The sequence below is a fragment of the Triturus cristatus genome, chromosome 6 (genome assembly GCF_964204655.1).
Source record: "Triturus cristatus chromosome 6, aTriCri1.1, whole genome shotgun sequence".
Classification (NCBI taxonomy): Eukaryota; Metazoa; Chordata; class Amphibia; order Caudata; family Salamandridae; genus Triturus; species Triturus cristatus.
In genome coordinates, this window is record NC_140589.1 from 105,865,839 (window position 1) to 105,884,413 (window position 18,575).

Consider the following 18,575-nt stretch of genomic DNA (forward strand, 5'->3'; position numbering starts at 1 on the left):
ACCCACTTTTGTGCAAATAGATTCCTCAGTGAAGCCTACCCAACCTGAGCATCTTCCCTGGCATCAGAGTCCAGGCAGTAGTGTTTAGTAAAGGTATGGACTGACTTCCAAGTGGCAGCCTTACAGATTTCTGCAATAGGGACGTTACGGAGTAAAGCCGCTGTAGCAGCTTTACCTCTGGTAGAGTGAGCCTTAGGCTTATTAACTAGAGTCTTGTTGGCTTTCTGATAACACAACTGAATACAGGACACGATCCACCTGGAGATGGATTGCTTGGAGGTAGCAAGACCAGTCCTGACAGAGCCAAAGTTAACAAACAAATGATCCGATCTACAAATCTCCTTAGTCTTATCTAAGTAGAACTTCAACACCCTTCTAACATTGAGAGAATGAAGGCATCTCTCAGCAGGAAGGATGCTGAAAAAATGTGGGTAAAGAAATTGTTTGATTCACATGAAACTCTGACACTACTTTTGGAAGGAATTTAGGGTGAGTCCTCATGACTACCTTAGAAGAATGAAACACTGTGTAAGGCTCTTGACAACAGAGAGCCTGGATTTCACTCACCCTGCAAGCGATGTTATGGCTACAAGGAAAGCTGCCTTCCAGGACAGATGCTGGAGAGAAGCCTTATGAATGGGCTCAAAAGGCTCCCGCATCAGTCTAGAAAGCACCACATTAAGCTCCCACGGAGGTGAAGGACGCCTAATGGGAGGAAACACTTTCTTCAAACCTTCCAGAAAATCTTTGATGACTGGGAGTTGTAAAAAGGAAGTTTGTGGAGGACATTTCCTATACGCAGTTAAAGCTGCTAGGTGAACTTTAATGGAATGAAAATTCAGGCCAGATTGAGCCAAATACAATCAATCAATCAATCATGGCATTTGTAAAGCGCACTTCATACTCGCGAGGGTCTCAAGGCACTGGGGTGGGGGGATGGAAGTTGCTACTGTTCGAAGAGCCAGGTCTTGAGAAGTCTTCTGAAGGTCAGAAGGTCTGCTGCAGGCAGATGGGGAGGATGTTCCATGTCTTGGCGACGAGGTGGGAGAATGATCTGCCGCCGGCGGTCACTCTTCAGATGCGGGGGACGGTGGCGAGGGCGCGGTCTGCTGAGTGGAGCTGGCGGGTGGGGGTGTAGAGGCTGAGTCGGCTGTTGAGGTACGTTGGTCCAATGTTGTGGAGTGCCTTGTGTGCGTGGTTGAGGAGTTTGAAGGTTATCCTCTTGTTGACAGGGAGCCAGTGTAGGTCTCTCAGGTGGGGTGTGATGTGGCTGCGGTGAGAGATGTCAAGGATCAGGCGTGCGGAGGTGTTCCGGATGCGTTGAAGCCGTTTCAGGAGTTTGGCCGGGGCTCCTGCATAGAGTGCGTTTCCGTAGTCCAGTCTACTGCTGACGAGGGCCTGGGTGACCGTCCTTCTTGTTTCGGTGTGAAGCATGCGGAGGGTGTTGAAGCAGGAGGAGGAGACGGCGTTGACCTGCTTCGTCATGGAGAGGGTAGAGTCAAGGATGACCCCTAGGTTGCGTGCATGGTCGGTGGGTGTTGGGGGTGTTCCTAGTGCAGTTGGCCACCAGGAGTCGTCCCAGGCCGAGGGGGTGGATGCGAGGATGAGGACCTCCATCTTGTCCGAGTTCAGCTTCAGTCGGCTGTTCCTCATCCAGTCGGCGACGGCCTTCATTCCTTCGTGTAGGATGGTTTTGGCGGTGTGGGGGTCCTTGGTGAGGGCGAGGATCAGCTGGGTGTCGTCGGCGTAGGAGATGATGTTGAGGTCGTGCCGTCGTGCCATGTAGACGTTGAACAACGCTGGGCTGAGGGATGAGCCTTGGGGTACGCCGCAGATGATCTCGGTGGCTTTGGAGCGAAAGGGGGAGAGGCGGACGCTGTGTGTTCTGCCGCAGAGGAAGGAGGCGGTCCAGTCCAGGGCTTTCTCTTGGATTCCGTCATCGTAGAGGCGTGTTCGTAGTGTGCGGTGGCAGACCGTGTCAAAGGCGGATGACAGGTCCTGGAGGATGAGGGCCGCGGTTTCTCCATTGTCTAGCAGGGACCTGATGTCATCGGTTGCGGCGATGAGGGCAGTTTCGGTGCTGTGGTTGCTGCGGAACCCGGACTGAGACGGGTCCAGGATGCTGTTCTCCTCGAGGAAGCTGGTCAGTTGTTTGATGACGGCCTTTTCAATGATCTTCACCGGGAACGGGAGCAGGGAGATGGGTCGGAAGTTCTTGAGGTCCTTGGGGTCCGCTTTGGGTTTCATGAGTAAGGCGTTGATCTCTGCGTGCTTCCAGCTCTCCGGGAAGGTCGCTGTCTCGAAAGAGATGTTGATGGTTTTCCGGAGATGGGGTGCGATGCTGCTGCTGGCTTTGTTGAAGATGTGGTGTGGGCAGGGCTCTTCTGGGGTTCCGGAGTGGATGGTGTTCATGATCTTGATGGTGTCGTCATCGTTAATGTTGGTCCAGGCGATCAGGTGGTTGGTGCGGGTGGTGGGAGCGGGGGTCTCAGTGGTTGCCAGGGTGGTGATGGTGTTGAAGCTGTCATGGATGTCTGCAATCTTGCGATGGAAGAAGGTGGCCAGCGAGTCGCACAGGTCTTGAGAAGGTGGGATGTCGTTGGTGTTGGAGCTGGGGTTGGAGAGTTCTTTCACGATGTTGAAGAGCTCTTTGCTGTTGTGTGCGTTGTTGTCTAGGCGGTCTTTGAAGGAGGTCCTTTTGGCGCATCTGATGAGGTGGTGGTGGTGTCTGCGGGTGGCGTTCTTGTGGGCGGTGTAGCTTTCCGGTGTTCGTTCACGGATCCAGGTTTTTTCGAGTTTTCGGCAGGTTCGCTTGGAGGCCTGGAGGTGTTTGGTGAACCAGCTGGCTTTCTTGCTAGTGTGGGTGTTGGAGGGCTTCTTGAGGGGGGCGAGGGTGATGGCGCATTCGTTGATCCACTGTTTGAGGTTGCGGGAGGCGGTGTCGGGGTCGGTCGGATCTACGGGTGGGTTCCGGGCGAGGGAGGTGGAAAGCTGGTCTTCAGTGACTTTGCCCCAGCAGTGGCGCGGCATCTGTTGGGTGCGGTGGTGTGTGGTGGGTTTCTGGAAGGTGAAGTGGATGCAGCGGTGATCGGTCCAGTGGAGCTCGGTGGTGTGGTTGAAGGAGACGTGGGAGCTTGCGGAGAAGATGGGGTTAAGCGTGTGGCCGGCGGAGTGGGTGGGTGTAGTGATGAGTTGTCTGAGTCTGAGGTTGGCGAGGTTGTCGATCAGGGTGGAGGAGTTGGTGTCGTTGTTGTTCTCGAGGGGGAAGTTCAGGTCCCCGAGGAGGATGTAGTCCGTGGAGGCGAGGGCGTGTGTGCTGACGAGGTCGGTGATGGAGTCGCTGAACTGTGCTCATGGTCCGGGAGGTCTGTAGATGAGGGTTCCTCTGAGGGTGGTGTTGGGATCAGTGTGGATCTGGAAGTACAGGTGTTCGGCGGTGTCGCCGGTGTTGGTTAAGACTTTGAGAGAGGTCCTGTGGACGATGGCGATTTCTCCTCCTACTCCATTGGTGCGGGCCCTGCAGGTAATTTTATAGCCTTCCGGATGGCTATGGCGATGTCGGGTGCCGAGGAGGGGTTCAGCCAGGTCTCCGTCAGGAAGGCGACGTCTTGGGTGTTGGAGTACAGTAGGTCCCAGAGTTCCACGGCGTGTTTGCATGCGGAGCGGGTGTTGAGAAGGATGCATCTGAGGTGGTTGGGTTCTTTGGTAGGTGGGTTGGCGGGCCGGATGCTGGTGAAGCTGCAGTTCCGGCAGGAGAAGGGTCCTTAGGTGTGCCTCAGGGCAGCCAGGCAGCAGGTGCGTGATCGTCCGGCGTTGAGTGCGTGAAGGGTGCTGGAGTTGTCGCGGAGACGGGCGTCGTGGCGTTCGTGGGGGCCAGAGGTCCTGGCACTGGGCGCGGTCCAGGCGCGGACGGGCGCAGACGGGCTTGCCTTCGGCATATATGGGGAGGTGGGAGGGAGGAGCAGCTGGGAAGCGGGAGGTAGGGGCAGCGAATGGACAGTCAGGGGGGCGGGGCCACAGGGGACGCAGCGGCAGGAACGGGAGCGATGGACGGCACGGATGTCAAGGGCACAGATCACGGGGGTCACAAAGGAGAAAAGGGGACAGATCACGGGGGTCACAAAAGAGAAAACGGGCACAGATCACGGGGGTCACAAAAGAGAAAACGGGAACAGATCACTGGGGTCACAAAAGAGAAAACGGGCACAGATCACAGGGGTTACAAAAGAGAAAACGGGCACAGATCACGGGGGCACAGAACTTACCTCCGTAGCGGCAGCTGGGGCAGGGACAGGACGCACAGGCGGTGCTGTGCGGAGGGGGAGCGACCTACCTTACAAGCAAATATGGAAGAATGACATCCTCCTTCCAGGAGGTAGGATCTGCATTCTTAGAGGCACACCAAATGCAAAATCTCTTCCATTTATATGCATAGGAAGTGCGTGTAGATGGTCTTTTCGCTTCTTTTAATATCTCCATACAGTTCTGAGGGAGATTTAAATGTCCATACTGCACTAGCTCAGGAGCCATGCTGCCAAATTCAATGACGAGAGGTTGAGATGCACCATCTGCCCTCCGAACTTCGTGAGAAGGTCCGGCCGACACGGAAGCTGAAGGTGAGGCAGGAGAGACCGGTGTAGTAGATCAACCACTGACGGGGCCACTCCGGAGCAATGAGGATCATCTTGGCCCGTGATTGGGAAAGTTTGATCAACACTGTCGGGATCAGGGGAATGAGTGGAAAAGTGAAGAGAAAGCTGTTCGACCAGTTGATCCACAGTGCATTCCCCAGCGTCCCTGGTTGGTAGAACCTGGAGGCGAAGTCGCGGCATTTCCTGTTTTCCGTAGTGGCGAGCAGATCGACCTCCGGAGTTCCCCATCTTTCGAATATTTCTTGCACCACATCGTCGTTTAAGACCCACTCGTGATTTTCGAGAACGAGTCTGCTGAGAGCGTCTGTCTGAGCATTTTGCACACCCGGGAGGTGAGTCGCTGTGATGGTCAAGTCCCTGGCCAGAAGCCAATGCCAGATCACCTGGGCCTCCCGAGACAGTGGGCGAGAGTGGGATCCCCCCTGCTTGTTGAGATAGAACATCGTTGTTGTGTTGTCAGTCTGTACAAGCAGGGAATTGGTGCGCAAAGGAAGGCTGGAAAGCTTTCAGTGCCAAGTGAACAGCTCGAAGTTCCAGGAAGTTGATGTGATACGTGGACTCCTTCACGGACCACCTGCCCTGTATCTGTAGTTGATCCGAATGCGCACCCCAGCCGTGGAGAGACGCATCTGTCACGATGGTCTGTGTTGGAATCTCCTTGTGGAAAGGAGTCCCTCTGAGGAGATTGTGTGGAGAGCACCACCATCGTAGAGACTGGATGGCTTGCTGTGACAACATAATCCTGTTCTCCCAACTCCCCTCTTTCTGGTTCCACTGATCCTCCAAACATTCCTGCAGAGGCCGCATTCGGAGGCGTGCATGAGGAGTGAGAAAAATGCACAAGGCCATGGAACCCAGGAGAGAGGACACCTTCCTCACCGTCGGGAAGGGTATGGTCATGAGAGTCTGAGCCTTCCGAAGGATTGATAAGCGTCTCTCCTCTGAAGGACACATGCTGCTTTGCAAGTATCGATGGAGGCTCCCAGATACTGCAGACACTAGACAGGAGTCGGGATAGACTTTGAGAGATTGATGTGTAGACCCAAGCGATTCTGTTGAAATGCAGTTGTGCTTCCTGAAACGTGGCTGCCTTGATCAGCCAGTCATCCAGGGATGGATAGACAAACACTTTGCTCTTCCGGAGGTGTGCTGCGACTACTGCCATGCATTTTGGAAAAGTCCTGGGCACTGACTTCAGGCCGAAGGGAAGCACTGCATATTGGTAGTGATTGGTGCCGACCAGGAACCGTAGGAACTTGCGATGTTTCCTTGCTATGGGCACATGAACATATGCGTCTTGCAGATATAGTGCACATAGCCAGTCTCCCTGATGCAGCTGAGGGTAGATATGATGCAGGGATAACATGCAGAACTTTTCTCTTTGGATCCATTTGTTCACTTGCCGCAAGTCGAGAATGGGTCTGAATTCGTGTACGAGAAAGAATCTTGAATATAAACCTTGTCCCCTCTGGATAGGAGGAACCAGTTCTATCGCCCTTTTCCTTAGCAGGGTATCGGCTTCCACCTAAAGCTCACGCAGCCGGTGCTGAGAGAGAACTGGCGGTATCGATGGAGGAGGGCTGGTGAAACGTAGATAGTATCCATTGCGAACAATATTCAGCACCCAACTGTCCTGAGTTATCTTTTTCCACCCTGCCAGATAATTTTGAATGCTTCCCCCCACCGGAATGGGCAACGGAAGAGGGGGAAGTAACCCTTCAGGGCTTGGAACCCGCTGGTTAGACCTTCCTCTCGACTGGCGTCTCTGAAATGGCTGAAATGACCGTTGAAACTGTTGCTGCTGTTGCTGTCCAGACTGACGGCCCTGCCCACGCTGGAATCGCTGATTGAAATAACGCAGTTGGAGAGGGCAGAAATTCCTACGCTGCTCCTTAGGCTTCTCCAAGCCAACAGCTTTGAGGGTTTCCATCTCAGCCTTCATGCGGGCAATCTCCTCGTCTGCATGGGAACCAAAGAGGGTGGTACCCAAGAATGGAAGGTTCGCGATGCGCTGCTGAGCCTCTGGTTTTAAAGAGATGAGACGCAACCAGGAATGCCGTCGGAGAGTAACGCCATGACAATACTCGTGGGCTGCAAGGAGAGGTGTCCGCCTCCGCGCTGATAATCTTATTAGAGACCATCAGTCCTTCGTTGAGTACCTCCTGGAAATCCTCCAGTTTGTCCCTAGGTAGGAGGCCTATGAACTGGTGAAGAGACTCCCAACGGTCTCTTCAACGGTCGTAACGGTCCAGCAGGGCAGTAGAACTAGCCGCCTTCAATGATGTTGCTGCAGTGTTGCAGACTTTTCTCCCCACAGAGTCCAGCTTACGGCTTTCCTTGTCCGGAGGGACTGTGGACGAGAGGGCCGTAGCATACTGCTTCTTTGCTACCACCAAGATTACTGAATCCGGGTGGGGTGGGGTCCGCCCGAAGGAATGCAGGGTCAGAGTTCGGGGGACGGTTTTTCTTCTGGAGCCTCAAAGGCACAGATTTTATCGAGGAAGGCGTAAGGAATAACACCATCGCTGGTTCCTCCAATCCGGGTACCAATGGAAGCAGAGGACGAGAGGTTTGCCTCTGCTTCAGCGTCTCAAAAATCACCGACGTAGTGGGAGTAGGCACAGACAACGCAATGCCCAGTTTAGCCGCTTCCCTCACAAGAACCTCCTGGAATGTGGCAATATCATCAACAGGTGACACTCTCAGAGGTGGCGAGTCCGATAATGTGGGCGAGTATCTCCCCTCACTAGTGGATGTCCCCAGTATATCGAGAACGAGATCTCTCGTGACAACGGCGTCGGTGAGACCTTGTAGAAGAACGGTGCCGGCTGCAAGAGCGATGTCTTGGCTGGGACCGTGACCTTGCCCTTCTAGGTTCTGCAGGTGGCTGAGACGGAGGAGGAGGCGGAGGTGGAGGAGTTTTAGGAGGAGGAGGAGGAGGAGGAGTAGGAGTCCTGGACCGCAGAGGGGGTGACTGAAGAGGAGCCACAGGCTGACCAGGAGCAGGTTCCAGTGTCCTAGTTGGAGAATGGGTCCTGGAATACTCCGAGTCCGAGGTAGATTCCACCCTCCTCCGTTTGCGGGCTGGCCTTGAAGAGGGAGCCCTGGATGTAGTGCCCCTCGACGGCGAGTGCCGACGTTGTTGTGATCTAGAACTTGTTGTCGACGTTGAGAGGCTGACCACAGAGGGAGACTAGTCTCTCGACCTCGAACTACGAGGATACCTCCTCGACGTCGACCTTCTTCGTCTCGACGTTGAACGTCTCGTCGACGGTGAGCGGCGGTGTCGCCTCGACGGCGAGCGCCGATATCTCCTCGACCCAGATCGACGGCGATGGTATGTCGACATTGACCAGGATGTCCTTGACATCGACCTCACCCGAGGCCTCGACGTTGATCTTCGACGTCGCTTCGACCAAGAGCACTGAGTCGACGGGGAGCAGATCGTCGTCATACCTGGTCTCGACATCGATGTTGTTGCCTTCGACGTCGACTGGGACCAGCGTAGTTTTTGAGCCTTCTTTCGACTGGGGAGCCCCCCCAGATGCCGACACATGCGTCTTAGAGGAGGACTAGCTCTCTCCTTGACCAGATGTCCCACCTGCAGCCTGTTGTCTTCTCTGCTCCAGGCCTTGAAGACGAATTTTCTCCCTGTCACGCAGGGTCCTCCTGGAGAAGGATGTACAGATGGCTCTGGATTCAGGAACATGTGAAGTAGGTAGACAGAGAATACAAACTCTGTGGGCGTCCGACTTGGCCTTCTTCCTGCCACATTCATGGCACTTGTCGGATAAAGATGGCATTTCGGCAAGAGAAATGTGGGCTAACTGCCCAAAAAAGATAGCAAAAAGAAGGAAAATGCCAAAGACGTCGAGTAAAACACTCAAACTAACTTTAGAAAGCTTAATTATTGAAAAATATACCACTCAAGGTAGAGCTCAATGCTCCAGGGTCCTGCTAGCAGGAGCCGGAAAAAAGAACTGAAAGTAACTAGCCTTTGGCTGTGCATCATGGGATACCGAGGGTCTCTGGAAGGATTTTTAAAGGCACGGTATCCGTTTACAGACACATAATGACAGCCTATGGGGTTTGTCTGTCCAACCCTTCATCTTTATCATGAAAAAAGGATCTTTGTGAAGGGGAGTTTCTCTATGTGTGAAACTCAGTAAAATAGTTACATTTAACTGTTACCTGGCTATCTTTTTAACTTCAGGATGAAGTAATGGCCAGCGTAGCCTAGTTGTTTTTAGGCTGCATTATTGTCTTTCTTTATCTCTTAAGTGTCTATGCAGGACTGCAGAAGAAGACAACTTAAGAGAATATATCTAATGAAGTGCTCCGGGGTCCACGCACATGGGCGGGACTATTCACATGATTATGACTATACACAGAGATCCCCTACTACAGTTCATACAGTGCACCATCCACAGAAGTTCACCCAGTAAGACCCTATATCATTTAAAACATAAAGTGACCCTTATTTACCACTCATGCGGTGCAATGCAGTTTAGCACCGCAGGTATTTAAAATGGCAAGTAAATGAATTATTTTACCTAGCGTGAATACCTGCACAAAACCTTAGTAAATGAGGGCTAGTGAATTGTGAACACAAGTCTTTCCTACTCGATTGATTAAGGGTGGGAATACCCGTCTCTCACTATGATGATTTTATAGACGCCTCCAGCAGAAGTAGGAGCAGAAGGAGCAAGATGCTGTAGGGGCACCAATAAGATGAGCAAAATGAAAGAGAAGCATCTACAGGCAGAATGTACTGACAGTGACTACATTTAAATGAGCCAGGTTTTATTATATTCAGGAACACTGTCAAGTTCTGCTTAATCCATGCTTGTGTGTCCTGCAGAATTGGTCAGTGACAGCTGACAACTTCCGACTGTGCTGCAGTAACATATATAGGGACAAAGCTACCCTATGAATTTCACAGTGTCTCAAACAATGGCCCAGTTTGCCACTCTACCTATATCAAACAATTATGCTACATTTCACCATGCTTAAACTGAATTTCACTGCACCCTTCAGCACTCACACAGAAGGCCATATGACACACAGTGCACCCTCTCACACACAAACTGACCATCACTCATACTGAAACCCACAACACCGACACTACACCCTAAATATCTCAGAGTATACTACTGACATTACACTGTAAGATATCCACACTGTGGCTCAAGGCACTCACATTGCAACCAAAATCCATCATATTGCACCTCACTGCACCCGCACTACATTCAACAGAACCCACACTGTACTTTACAACACTAAAACTGCACTCCTTGGTACGACACACCACACTCACATTGCACCCTATCGACTGCCTGCATCAAACAGCACCCTGAACAGTACATTTTACTCTGGTGGTCTGCCTGCCACTATGACTCTGGCCCTAACCCCCCCAGTCATGCCTAACTTTACTGCTGAAATAATGGGTATGTGGCAAACAGTTTTCAATTTCCAATATGGCATTTATGAATTAATGACCAGTAAACGTAAAGGTGCTATCTATTAAATATTTAGTAGAAGAAGCTAGGGTACCTGTGGGCGATTGTCAGCACTGTTTTATCAGCAAATCGTTTGCGAATCGTCTGCTGCAGCACCTGGTCGGTCTTCTGGTCCACACTCGCTGTGGCCTCATCGATGCAAAGAACCTACACCACAGGGTGAGATGGAACATGAGAGGAGAAAAGCAGCTGTATTTTTCTGTACACCTTGGGAGTGAGGAGAGGGTCCTAGTGGGATTGAACAGTTCTGTCTGTTTTCTGATCTCGGAGAATACCAAGGGTGGTGGATTTGTAAACTGAGGGATTTCCTGTCTCACCAATGCCATGATATATTTTGTACATATCCAATGTTAACATTATTCAACTCTTTGATTAAGTTCCTTGCCCATCAACTTCTTTCAGTGATCTACAGAGTCTCAGTTCTGTAAATTTTGTATTGTTATAAAAAAAAATTCAATTCTAGGAACTAAATTGTGTGGACTTTGTGGAAGCTCAGCCACAGCTCATATCAGGACTATGGTTTTTCAACCCCATAGTCTAACCACCTTGTTTTCTACACTTGTAATGATATGTATCTTTAGCTGGCAGATTCACATTTAAAGGGGATGTTTTGTTAGGTTACAACAATACCTGTATCCCTCAGCTAGTCTCAGGGAAGCTGAAACAAGAATGATCCTCAGTTAGAATTTGCATTTGCATTGATGCATGAGAGCTCTATAGAAATGCGGGGAACGCTCTTTTTAATCTCTTCAAACACTTTTTCCTGAACTTGCTTTCTTAACTGTGCATCAGGTGTACCATACCTTGGCATCCATCAGGAGGGCTCTTGCAAGGCACACAAGCTGCCTTTGTCCAACCGAGAAATTCTTCCCTCGTTCTCCTACTTCAGAACCGAGTCCACCTGCATGTAGACAAAAAGAGTTGCAATGGGGAATGTCAGACCAGCTAGGGCAGGTAACACATAGAATTGTGGATTACTAGCAGTCAACATTGGGGTCCCTATCAACAGAGGTGCCGATTACGATCCGTTAAAAACCGCGTACGAACCGTCGGTCGGAGCGAATTCCCCGTCCGACTCGTACCCGGTTGTAAAACTTTACAAACATGGAATTACGATTCGCACGGAAACACCATTTCCGTACGAATCGTAAAAAACACCGACCGACGAAAATATACATACGAATGTGATCCGGGAATGCTGCGACGTGACGTCGGAACGCTTTCAGGCAGCGTTTCACGAACCAGGAATTACGAATCGAACCGACAGCAGTCCGGACGGCAATATTTTCACGGCACCCAAAAAGTGCCGCAAAAGCGAAGTACGGCGCGAATCGACCAGAGTAGGTGGCCCGGTACGCGCCGACCCCCCCCCCAGCCCCCGTAGGTACGCGCCGACCCCCCCCAGCCCCCGTAGGTACGCGCCGACCCCCCCCCCCAGCCCCCGTAGGTACGCGCCGACCCCCCCCCCCCAGCCCCCGTAGGTACACGCCGACCCCCCCCAGCCCCCGTAGGTACGCGCCGACCCCCCCCAGCCCCCGTAGGTACATGCCGACCCCCCCCCAGCCCCCGTAGGTACGCGCCGACCCCCCCCCCAGCCCCCATAGGTACGCACCGACCCCCCCTGTGTGTACACCCGTGTACGGTGCGTACCCCCCGTGTACGTTCGAGTCGTACCCCCACCCGTGTATGTACGGTGCGAACCCCCCCTGTGTACGCTCGAGTCGGACCCCCCCGTGTACGTTCGAGTCGTACCCCCACCCGTGTAAGTACGGTGCGTACCCCCCGTGTACGCTCGAGTCGAACCCCCCCATGTACGCTCGAGTCGGACCCCCCCGTGTACGTTCGAGTCGTACCCCCACCCGTGTATGTACGGTGAGTACCCCCAGCGCTACGCACCGTACATACACGGGTGGGGGTACGACTCGAGCGTACACGGGGGGGTACGCACCGTACATACACGGGTGGGGGTGCGACTCGAACGTACACGGGGGGGTACGCACCGTACACGGGTGTACACACAGGGGGGGTCGGCACGTACCTACGGGGGCTGGGGGGGGGTCGGCGCGTACCTACGGGGGCTGGGGGGGGGGGGTCGGCGCGTACCTACGGGGGCTGGGGGGGGGTCGGCGCGTACCTACGGGGGCTGGGGGGGGGGGTCGGCGCGTACCTACGGGGGCTGGGGGGGGGTCGGCGCGTACCTACGGGGGCTGGGGGGGGGGGCGGCGCGTACCTACGGGGGCTGGGGGGGGGGTCGGCGCGTACCTACGGGGGCTGGGGGGGGTCGGCGCGTACCTACGGGGGCTGGGGGGGGGTCGGCGCGTACCTACGGGGGCTGGGGGGGGGGTCGGCGCGTACCTACGGGGGCTGGGGGGGGGTACGGCACGTACCGGGCACCTGTTTGGACGTCTCCATGGTTGTTATGGGAGTTCGGTGCGGGCGGTCTTTTCACCATACGGTTGTACATTCGGACGCCCGGGATGGATCGTGATTCCCCGGTCGGAGTTCACCTTTCACGTTTGTACGGTGAATCGTACGAGGACGTGTCGGACACATTTTCCGACCCGAGGACGTGTGGGGAAATATTCCCAGTGCGGTTCGTATGGACTTTTTACCATGCGAATCGTGATTGCCAGTTCGTACGGCACTTGTACGATTCGTACGGTGAAAAGACCCGATACGAGTCGTACGGGGACATTTTTTACCGGATCGTGATCGGCACCAGAGTGTTTGTAGGAGATATCAGACATAAGGAAGCATGAGTCTTCCACAAGCTCACTCAAAGCCCCGAGGCAGAACCCTCCATCTTCTTGATGCTACAGCTTTATTTTCTGTATGGCTGTTGGGGAGAGTGAAGTGTGCAGACCCACTGCTCAAGGAACCATGGATGATCCCTAACTTGTCCACTATTCTCGTCCATTTATTTCAGTCATACTGTAGTCATAATTGCAAAAAGCACAAATTGATGAACGATTGTATGACATAATTTCGAAAGACAAAAATTCGACCTACAAAAATATCACAACAAAAATATCGTGGTCAAGAATATCGACATCCTATCTACAACATGGTAAGTACAAAAATATCGATAATTTAATATCGATGTCAAAAATATCATAATTCAAAAATATCGTTTTTTTTTTAGTTTAAAAATATATGTAAAATAAACCAAATAATACTTATAAATCAAAGAAACATAATTAAATATATTGTATAATATGTAAAATGTATAATAAATATATATAATTAAATGAAACTTTAATGAAACATATATATATAATATATAATATATACACTTACTTAATAATTACTTTTAATAATAATTTCTGTAACATATAAATTATTAAATATTTATTTAAATTACCAATACATCTATACACATAAAACAATAACATTACTAAATATTAAATAATTACATATAGCAAATAATAATCAATAATTTTAATTTGAATAATTTTTATTATTAATTATATATTACAATAGCTAAAATATTACAAAACATATTTAATATCAGACACAATAAAACTACTAGTCCAACTTCAACAAAAACAACAGTAAGGAAAATGTTGGATAGCGTAGGGGTAAAAATAACTATTCCAACTCCCGCGAGTGCAACAGTAGGGAAAACATTGGATAGCGTAGGGGTAAAAATTACTATTCCAACTCCAAAGAGTGCAACAGTAGGGAAAGCGTTGGATAGCGTAGGGGTAAAAATTACTATTCCAACTCCAGAGAGTGCAATAGTAGGGAAAGTGTTGGATAGCGTAATGGTAAAAATTACTATTCCCACTCCAGAGAGTGCAATAGTAGGGAAAGTGTTGGATAGCGTAAGGGTAAAAATTACTATTCCCACTCCACACAGAGCAACAGTAGGGAAAACGTTGGATAGCGTAGGGGTACAAATAACTATTCCAACTCCAAAGAGTGCAACAGTAGGGAAAACGTTGGATAGCGTAGGGGTAAAAATTACTATTCCAACTCCAGAGAGTGCAATAGTAGGGAAAGTGTTGGATAGCGTAAGGGTAAAATCTACTATTCCCACTCCAGAGAGTGCAATAGTAGGGAAAGTGTTGGATAGCGTAAGGGTAAAATTTACTATTCCCACTCCAGAGAGTGCAACAGTATAGAAAACGTTGGATAGCGTAGTGGTAAAAATAACTATTCCAACTCCAAAGAGTGCAACAGTAGGGAAAACGTTGGATAGCGTAGGGGTAAAAATTACTATTCCCACTCCAGAGAATGCAATAGTAGGGAAAGTGTTGGATAGTGTAAGGGTAAAAATTACTATTCCAACTCCAGAGAGTGCAATAGTAGGGAAAGTGTTGGATAGCGTAAGGGTAAAATTCCCTATTCCCACTCCAGACAGTGCAACAGTAGAGAAAAGGTTGGATAGCGTAGGCGTAAAAATTACTATTCCCACTCCAGATAGTAAAACAGTTGGGAAAGCACTAGATAGCACAGTGATTCTATGAACATTATAACCAATTCAATAATTTGTTATAAAAAAATTGCATGTTAACAATGTTTAAAAAAAATAATTATTATTAAATACCAATTATGTAAAATAAATATTTAAATAAATAAATTTAAATTACATCCCACACTATTCCCCCTTTAACACACAACACACTACACATACAAAATACACAATAGATTTAAATATCAATTTATCTCTTATTTACAATTAATAATACATTCTTTATAATTAATATAGTTATTAATTCACTAATTAATACATATTAACTACGAAATTACAAATATTCACCTATTAATTATTAATTAACAATACATTAATTAGCAATACCAACAAATAAAATACAATAATCAATTATTTATATTTACTATATTTAACTAACTAATAACAATTAATTAATAATAATTACAAATAAATAAAATATATCATTATTTATTTTATTTTAATTACATCCAACCCTATTCCCCTATAAACCCACAACCCACTACACATAAAAATTCACATAATTAATTTTAATTATCAATTAATCACTTAATAAAATTAAATCACCAATTAATTACTAATTAACAATTAATTAATTAACTATAACAATAAATACATATTATTAATAAACTAATTATAATTTATATAATTAACCAAATAATAAATTATTTTTACAATTAATAATTAATTAAAAATTATTTAATCTATTAATCAAATTAATTACCAATTATTAATTGATTACCAATTAATTAATCATAAATACCAATTAAACAATACATATTAATTCATTAATTATAATTACATTACTTCCCACCCTATTCCCCTATAAACCCACAACCCACTACACATAAAAATTCACATAATTAATTTAATTATCAATTAATCACTTAATAAACTTAAATCACCAATTAATTACTAATTAACAATTAATTAATTAACAATAACAATAAATAAATATTAATAATAAAGTAATTATAATGTATATAATTAACCAATTAATAAAATAATTTTACAATTAATAATTAATTAACAATTAATTAATCAATTAATTACCAATTATTAATTAATTACCAATTATTAATTAATTACCAATTAATTAATCATAAATACCAATTAAACAATACATATTAATTCATTAATTATAATTAAATTACTTCCCACCATATTCCCCTATAAACCCACAACCCGCTCTGATACTAAAACGCTAAATTAAATGTAAAATAATTATAAATCTCTAAACATTTATTTTTAAATGTATTAAAATACATTACAATAATCTTTAACATACAAATAAAATACATATTAAATGACATTACACTAAATAAATATCGATATTATTGACATCGAAATTTTTACTTACGATATTACTTACATCGATATTAAGTACTTCGATATTATTAACTTCGATATTACTTACCTTGGGATCGATATTCTGTCCATCGATATTCTTGACTTCGATATTCTGTACCTACGATATTAAAAACACGATATTATTGTAGGTCGAAATTTAAAACTCGATATTTTGGCTAAACACCTTGATGAACAATGTCAAACACACCCCCAGTACAGAGATCTGGACCTAAAGGATAAGTTACTTACCTGTAATCCTAGTTCTCTTCCAGGGGTATACTCATCAAACAGTATACATGCATATTATTTGCTATTCAGTGCTTATGCCTTTGAGGAGTATACCCCTAGAAGAGAACTAGGATTACAGGTAAGTAACTTATCCTTCTCTTCCAGGGGATACTCATCAATAGTCATAAGCACTGAATAGAGTAGCAAGCCCATCCCCATACCCTGCGCACGAATAACAGCATATCAAAACCCATTTTACCAAAACATTATTACCCAAACAAATTTCTCAAGGATGCTTGTCCAAATTGAGCATCTGATTTAGTGTCAGAATCAAGGCAGTAATGGCGTGTGAAAGTATGAACCGAACGCCATGTGGCTGGTTTACAAATTTCCTGAATAGGTAAATTTTTAAACATCGCTATCATAGCAGCTTTGCCTCTTGTAAAATGAGCCCTCTGCTTGCCCAGGAGCTGCTTATGTGCCAGTTGATAAGATAACATGATACATGACACTATCCATCTAAAAATTGACCTTTTAGAGGCAGGGAAACCAGTGTTCAATGGACCATAATTCACAAATCGTTTTGTCTAGGTAGAATTTTAACACTCTTTTTAGATCTAGAGAGCGCAGAGCTCTCTCCGCAAGAGTGACAGGGTTTGCAAAGAAAGTAGGAAGAGCAATCGACTGATTGATGTGAAACTCCAAGACCACCTAAGGAAGGAACCTCGGGTGAGTACGTAACACCACTCTGTTCGCATGAAAAACGAGAAAAGGCTCTGTAGAGCATAAGGCTTGTATCTCGCTCATCCTGCAAGCAGATGTGATTGCCACAAGAAAAGCAGTCTTCCACGAAAGATGCTGAAGGGAAGCTTTGTGGATAGGTTTGAATGGGGGACCCATTAACTTAGAGAGGACCACATTAAGCTCCCAAGAAGGAGATGGAGACCTAACGGGTGGGTAGACCTTTTTTAGACACTCCAGGAAATCCTTAACAACTGGCATCTGAAAGAAAGAAGCCGGAGTGGGAGTCTTTCTATATGCTGTTATTGCTGCCAGGTGAACCTTTATAGAGGAATATTGCAAACCTGCTTTGGCCAAATACAGTAAGTATGGTAACAGTACCTGTTCCTGACCTCAAATAGGGTCATGACCCTCAGCGGTACACCACATGTAAAAACGCTTCCACTTAAAAGCATAAGACTTCCTCGTAGAAGGTCTCCGAGCCTCCTTCAAGATCTGCATGCAGTCTTGAGAGAGACCTAAATGTCCATATTGGATGAACTCGGGGACGGTAGGTTGGGATGGAACACCTTGCCTCCCACCCTGGTCAGCAGATCCAGATGACATGGCAACCTCCTGTGTGGTACATTGGACAGATGAAGAAGGTCCAGGTACCACCACTGGCGAGGCCACTCTGGAGCAAGCAGGATCATCTATGTCTTGGATTTGTACAGTTTCCTGATCACCAGGGAAATGATGGGAACTGGTGGAAAGGCGTAGAGTAATGTCTCTGACTAGTCTATCAACAGAGCATTCCCCTTGGATCCTAGTTGCGGGTATCTGGAGGTGAAGACGCGGCATTTTGTGTTTTCTGCGTCCGCGAAGAGATCTATGTCTGGTGTTCCCCAGCTGTGGAAAATGTCTTGTGCCACTTCTTGTTTTAGCACCAGCAGTTGTGTGCTTCTGCGAAATGCCTGCTTAGGCCGTCCGCTTGGACGTTGAGTAAGCCTGGTAAGTGAATTGCGGAGATCTTCATGTCTCGTGCTAGAAGACACTTCCAAATCGCCTGTACTTCCAGCGACCGGGGTCTGGACCTGGTGCCCCCCTGCTTGTTCAGGTAGTACATCGTTGTTGTATTGTCCACCAGAACAAGCAGAGCAGTCGATTTGATGGAAGGAAAAAACGCCTTGAGAGCCAGATGCACTCTCTGACCACATTCCTTGGATCTGTAGTGACCCCATATGAGCACCTCATCCCTGAAGGGACGCATCCGTCACCAGTCTGCTTGGGCAGCTCCTCTTGAAAGGGGACTCTTATGATGAGATGAGTCCGTCGCATCCACCACTACTGTAGAGCTGGACAGACAGAGGCAGAGTTAAAGTGTCCTCCCAGCGATTGGAGATTTGGGACCATTGATCCTTTAGAGTCTGCTGTAGAGTTCTCATGGAAAGTCTGGCGTTTGGAACTAGAAAAATGCACGAGGCCATCGAACCCAGTAGAGATGAGACCTGCCTGGCCGTGTGCTGAGGTATCTTCAGGAGGGTCTGACACATGTGGAGAATGGATGATAGTCTCTCCTCCGAAGGATACGCTCTTGCATTTACTGTGTCCAAAGTGGCGCCCAGGAAATGTATCCTCTGTGTTGGATTGAGG

At 47.8% G+C, this 18,575-nt stretch overlaps 1 protein-coding gene across 1 annotated transcript in view; it reads right to left on the reverse strand.

Annotated features, from left to right (window-relative positions):
* Window positions 1-18,575, reverse strand: part of LOC146816462 (ATP-binding cassette sub-family C member 10-like) — a 699,272-nt gene that overhangs the window by 1,069 nt on the left and 679,628 nt on the right. Inside the window, exons 12-13 of the mRNA XM_085609512.1 lie at window positions 10,975-11,072; window positions 10,206-10,318 (exon numbers count right to left, since the gene is read on the reverse strand). Of these exons, the coding sequence (XP_085465638.1) occupies window positions 10,206-10,318; window positions 10,975-11,072 (211 nt within the window). The remainder of the gene's footprint in view (window positions 1-10,205; window positions 10,319-10,974; window positions 11,073-18,575) is intronic.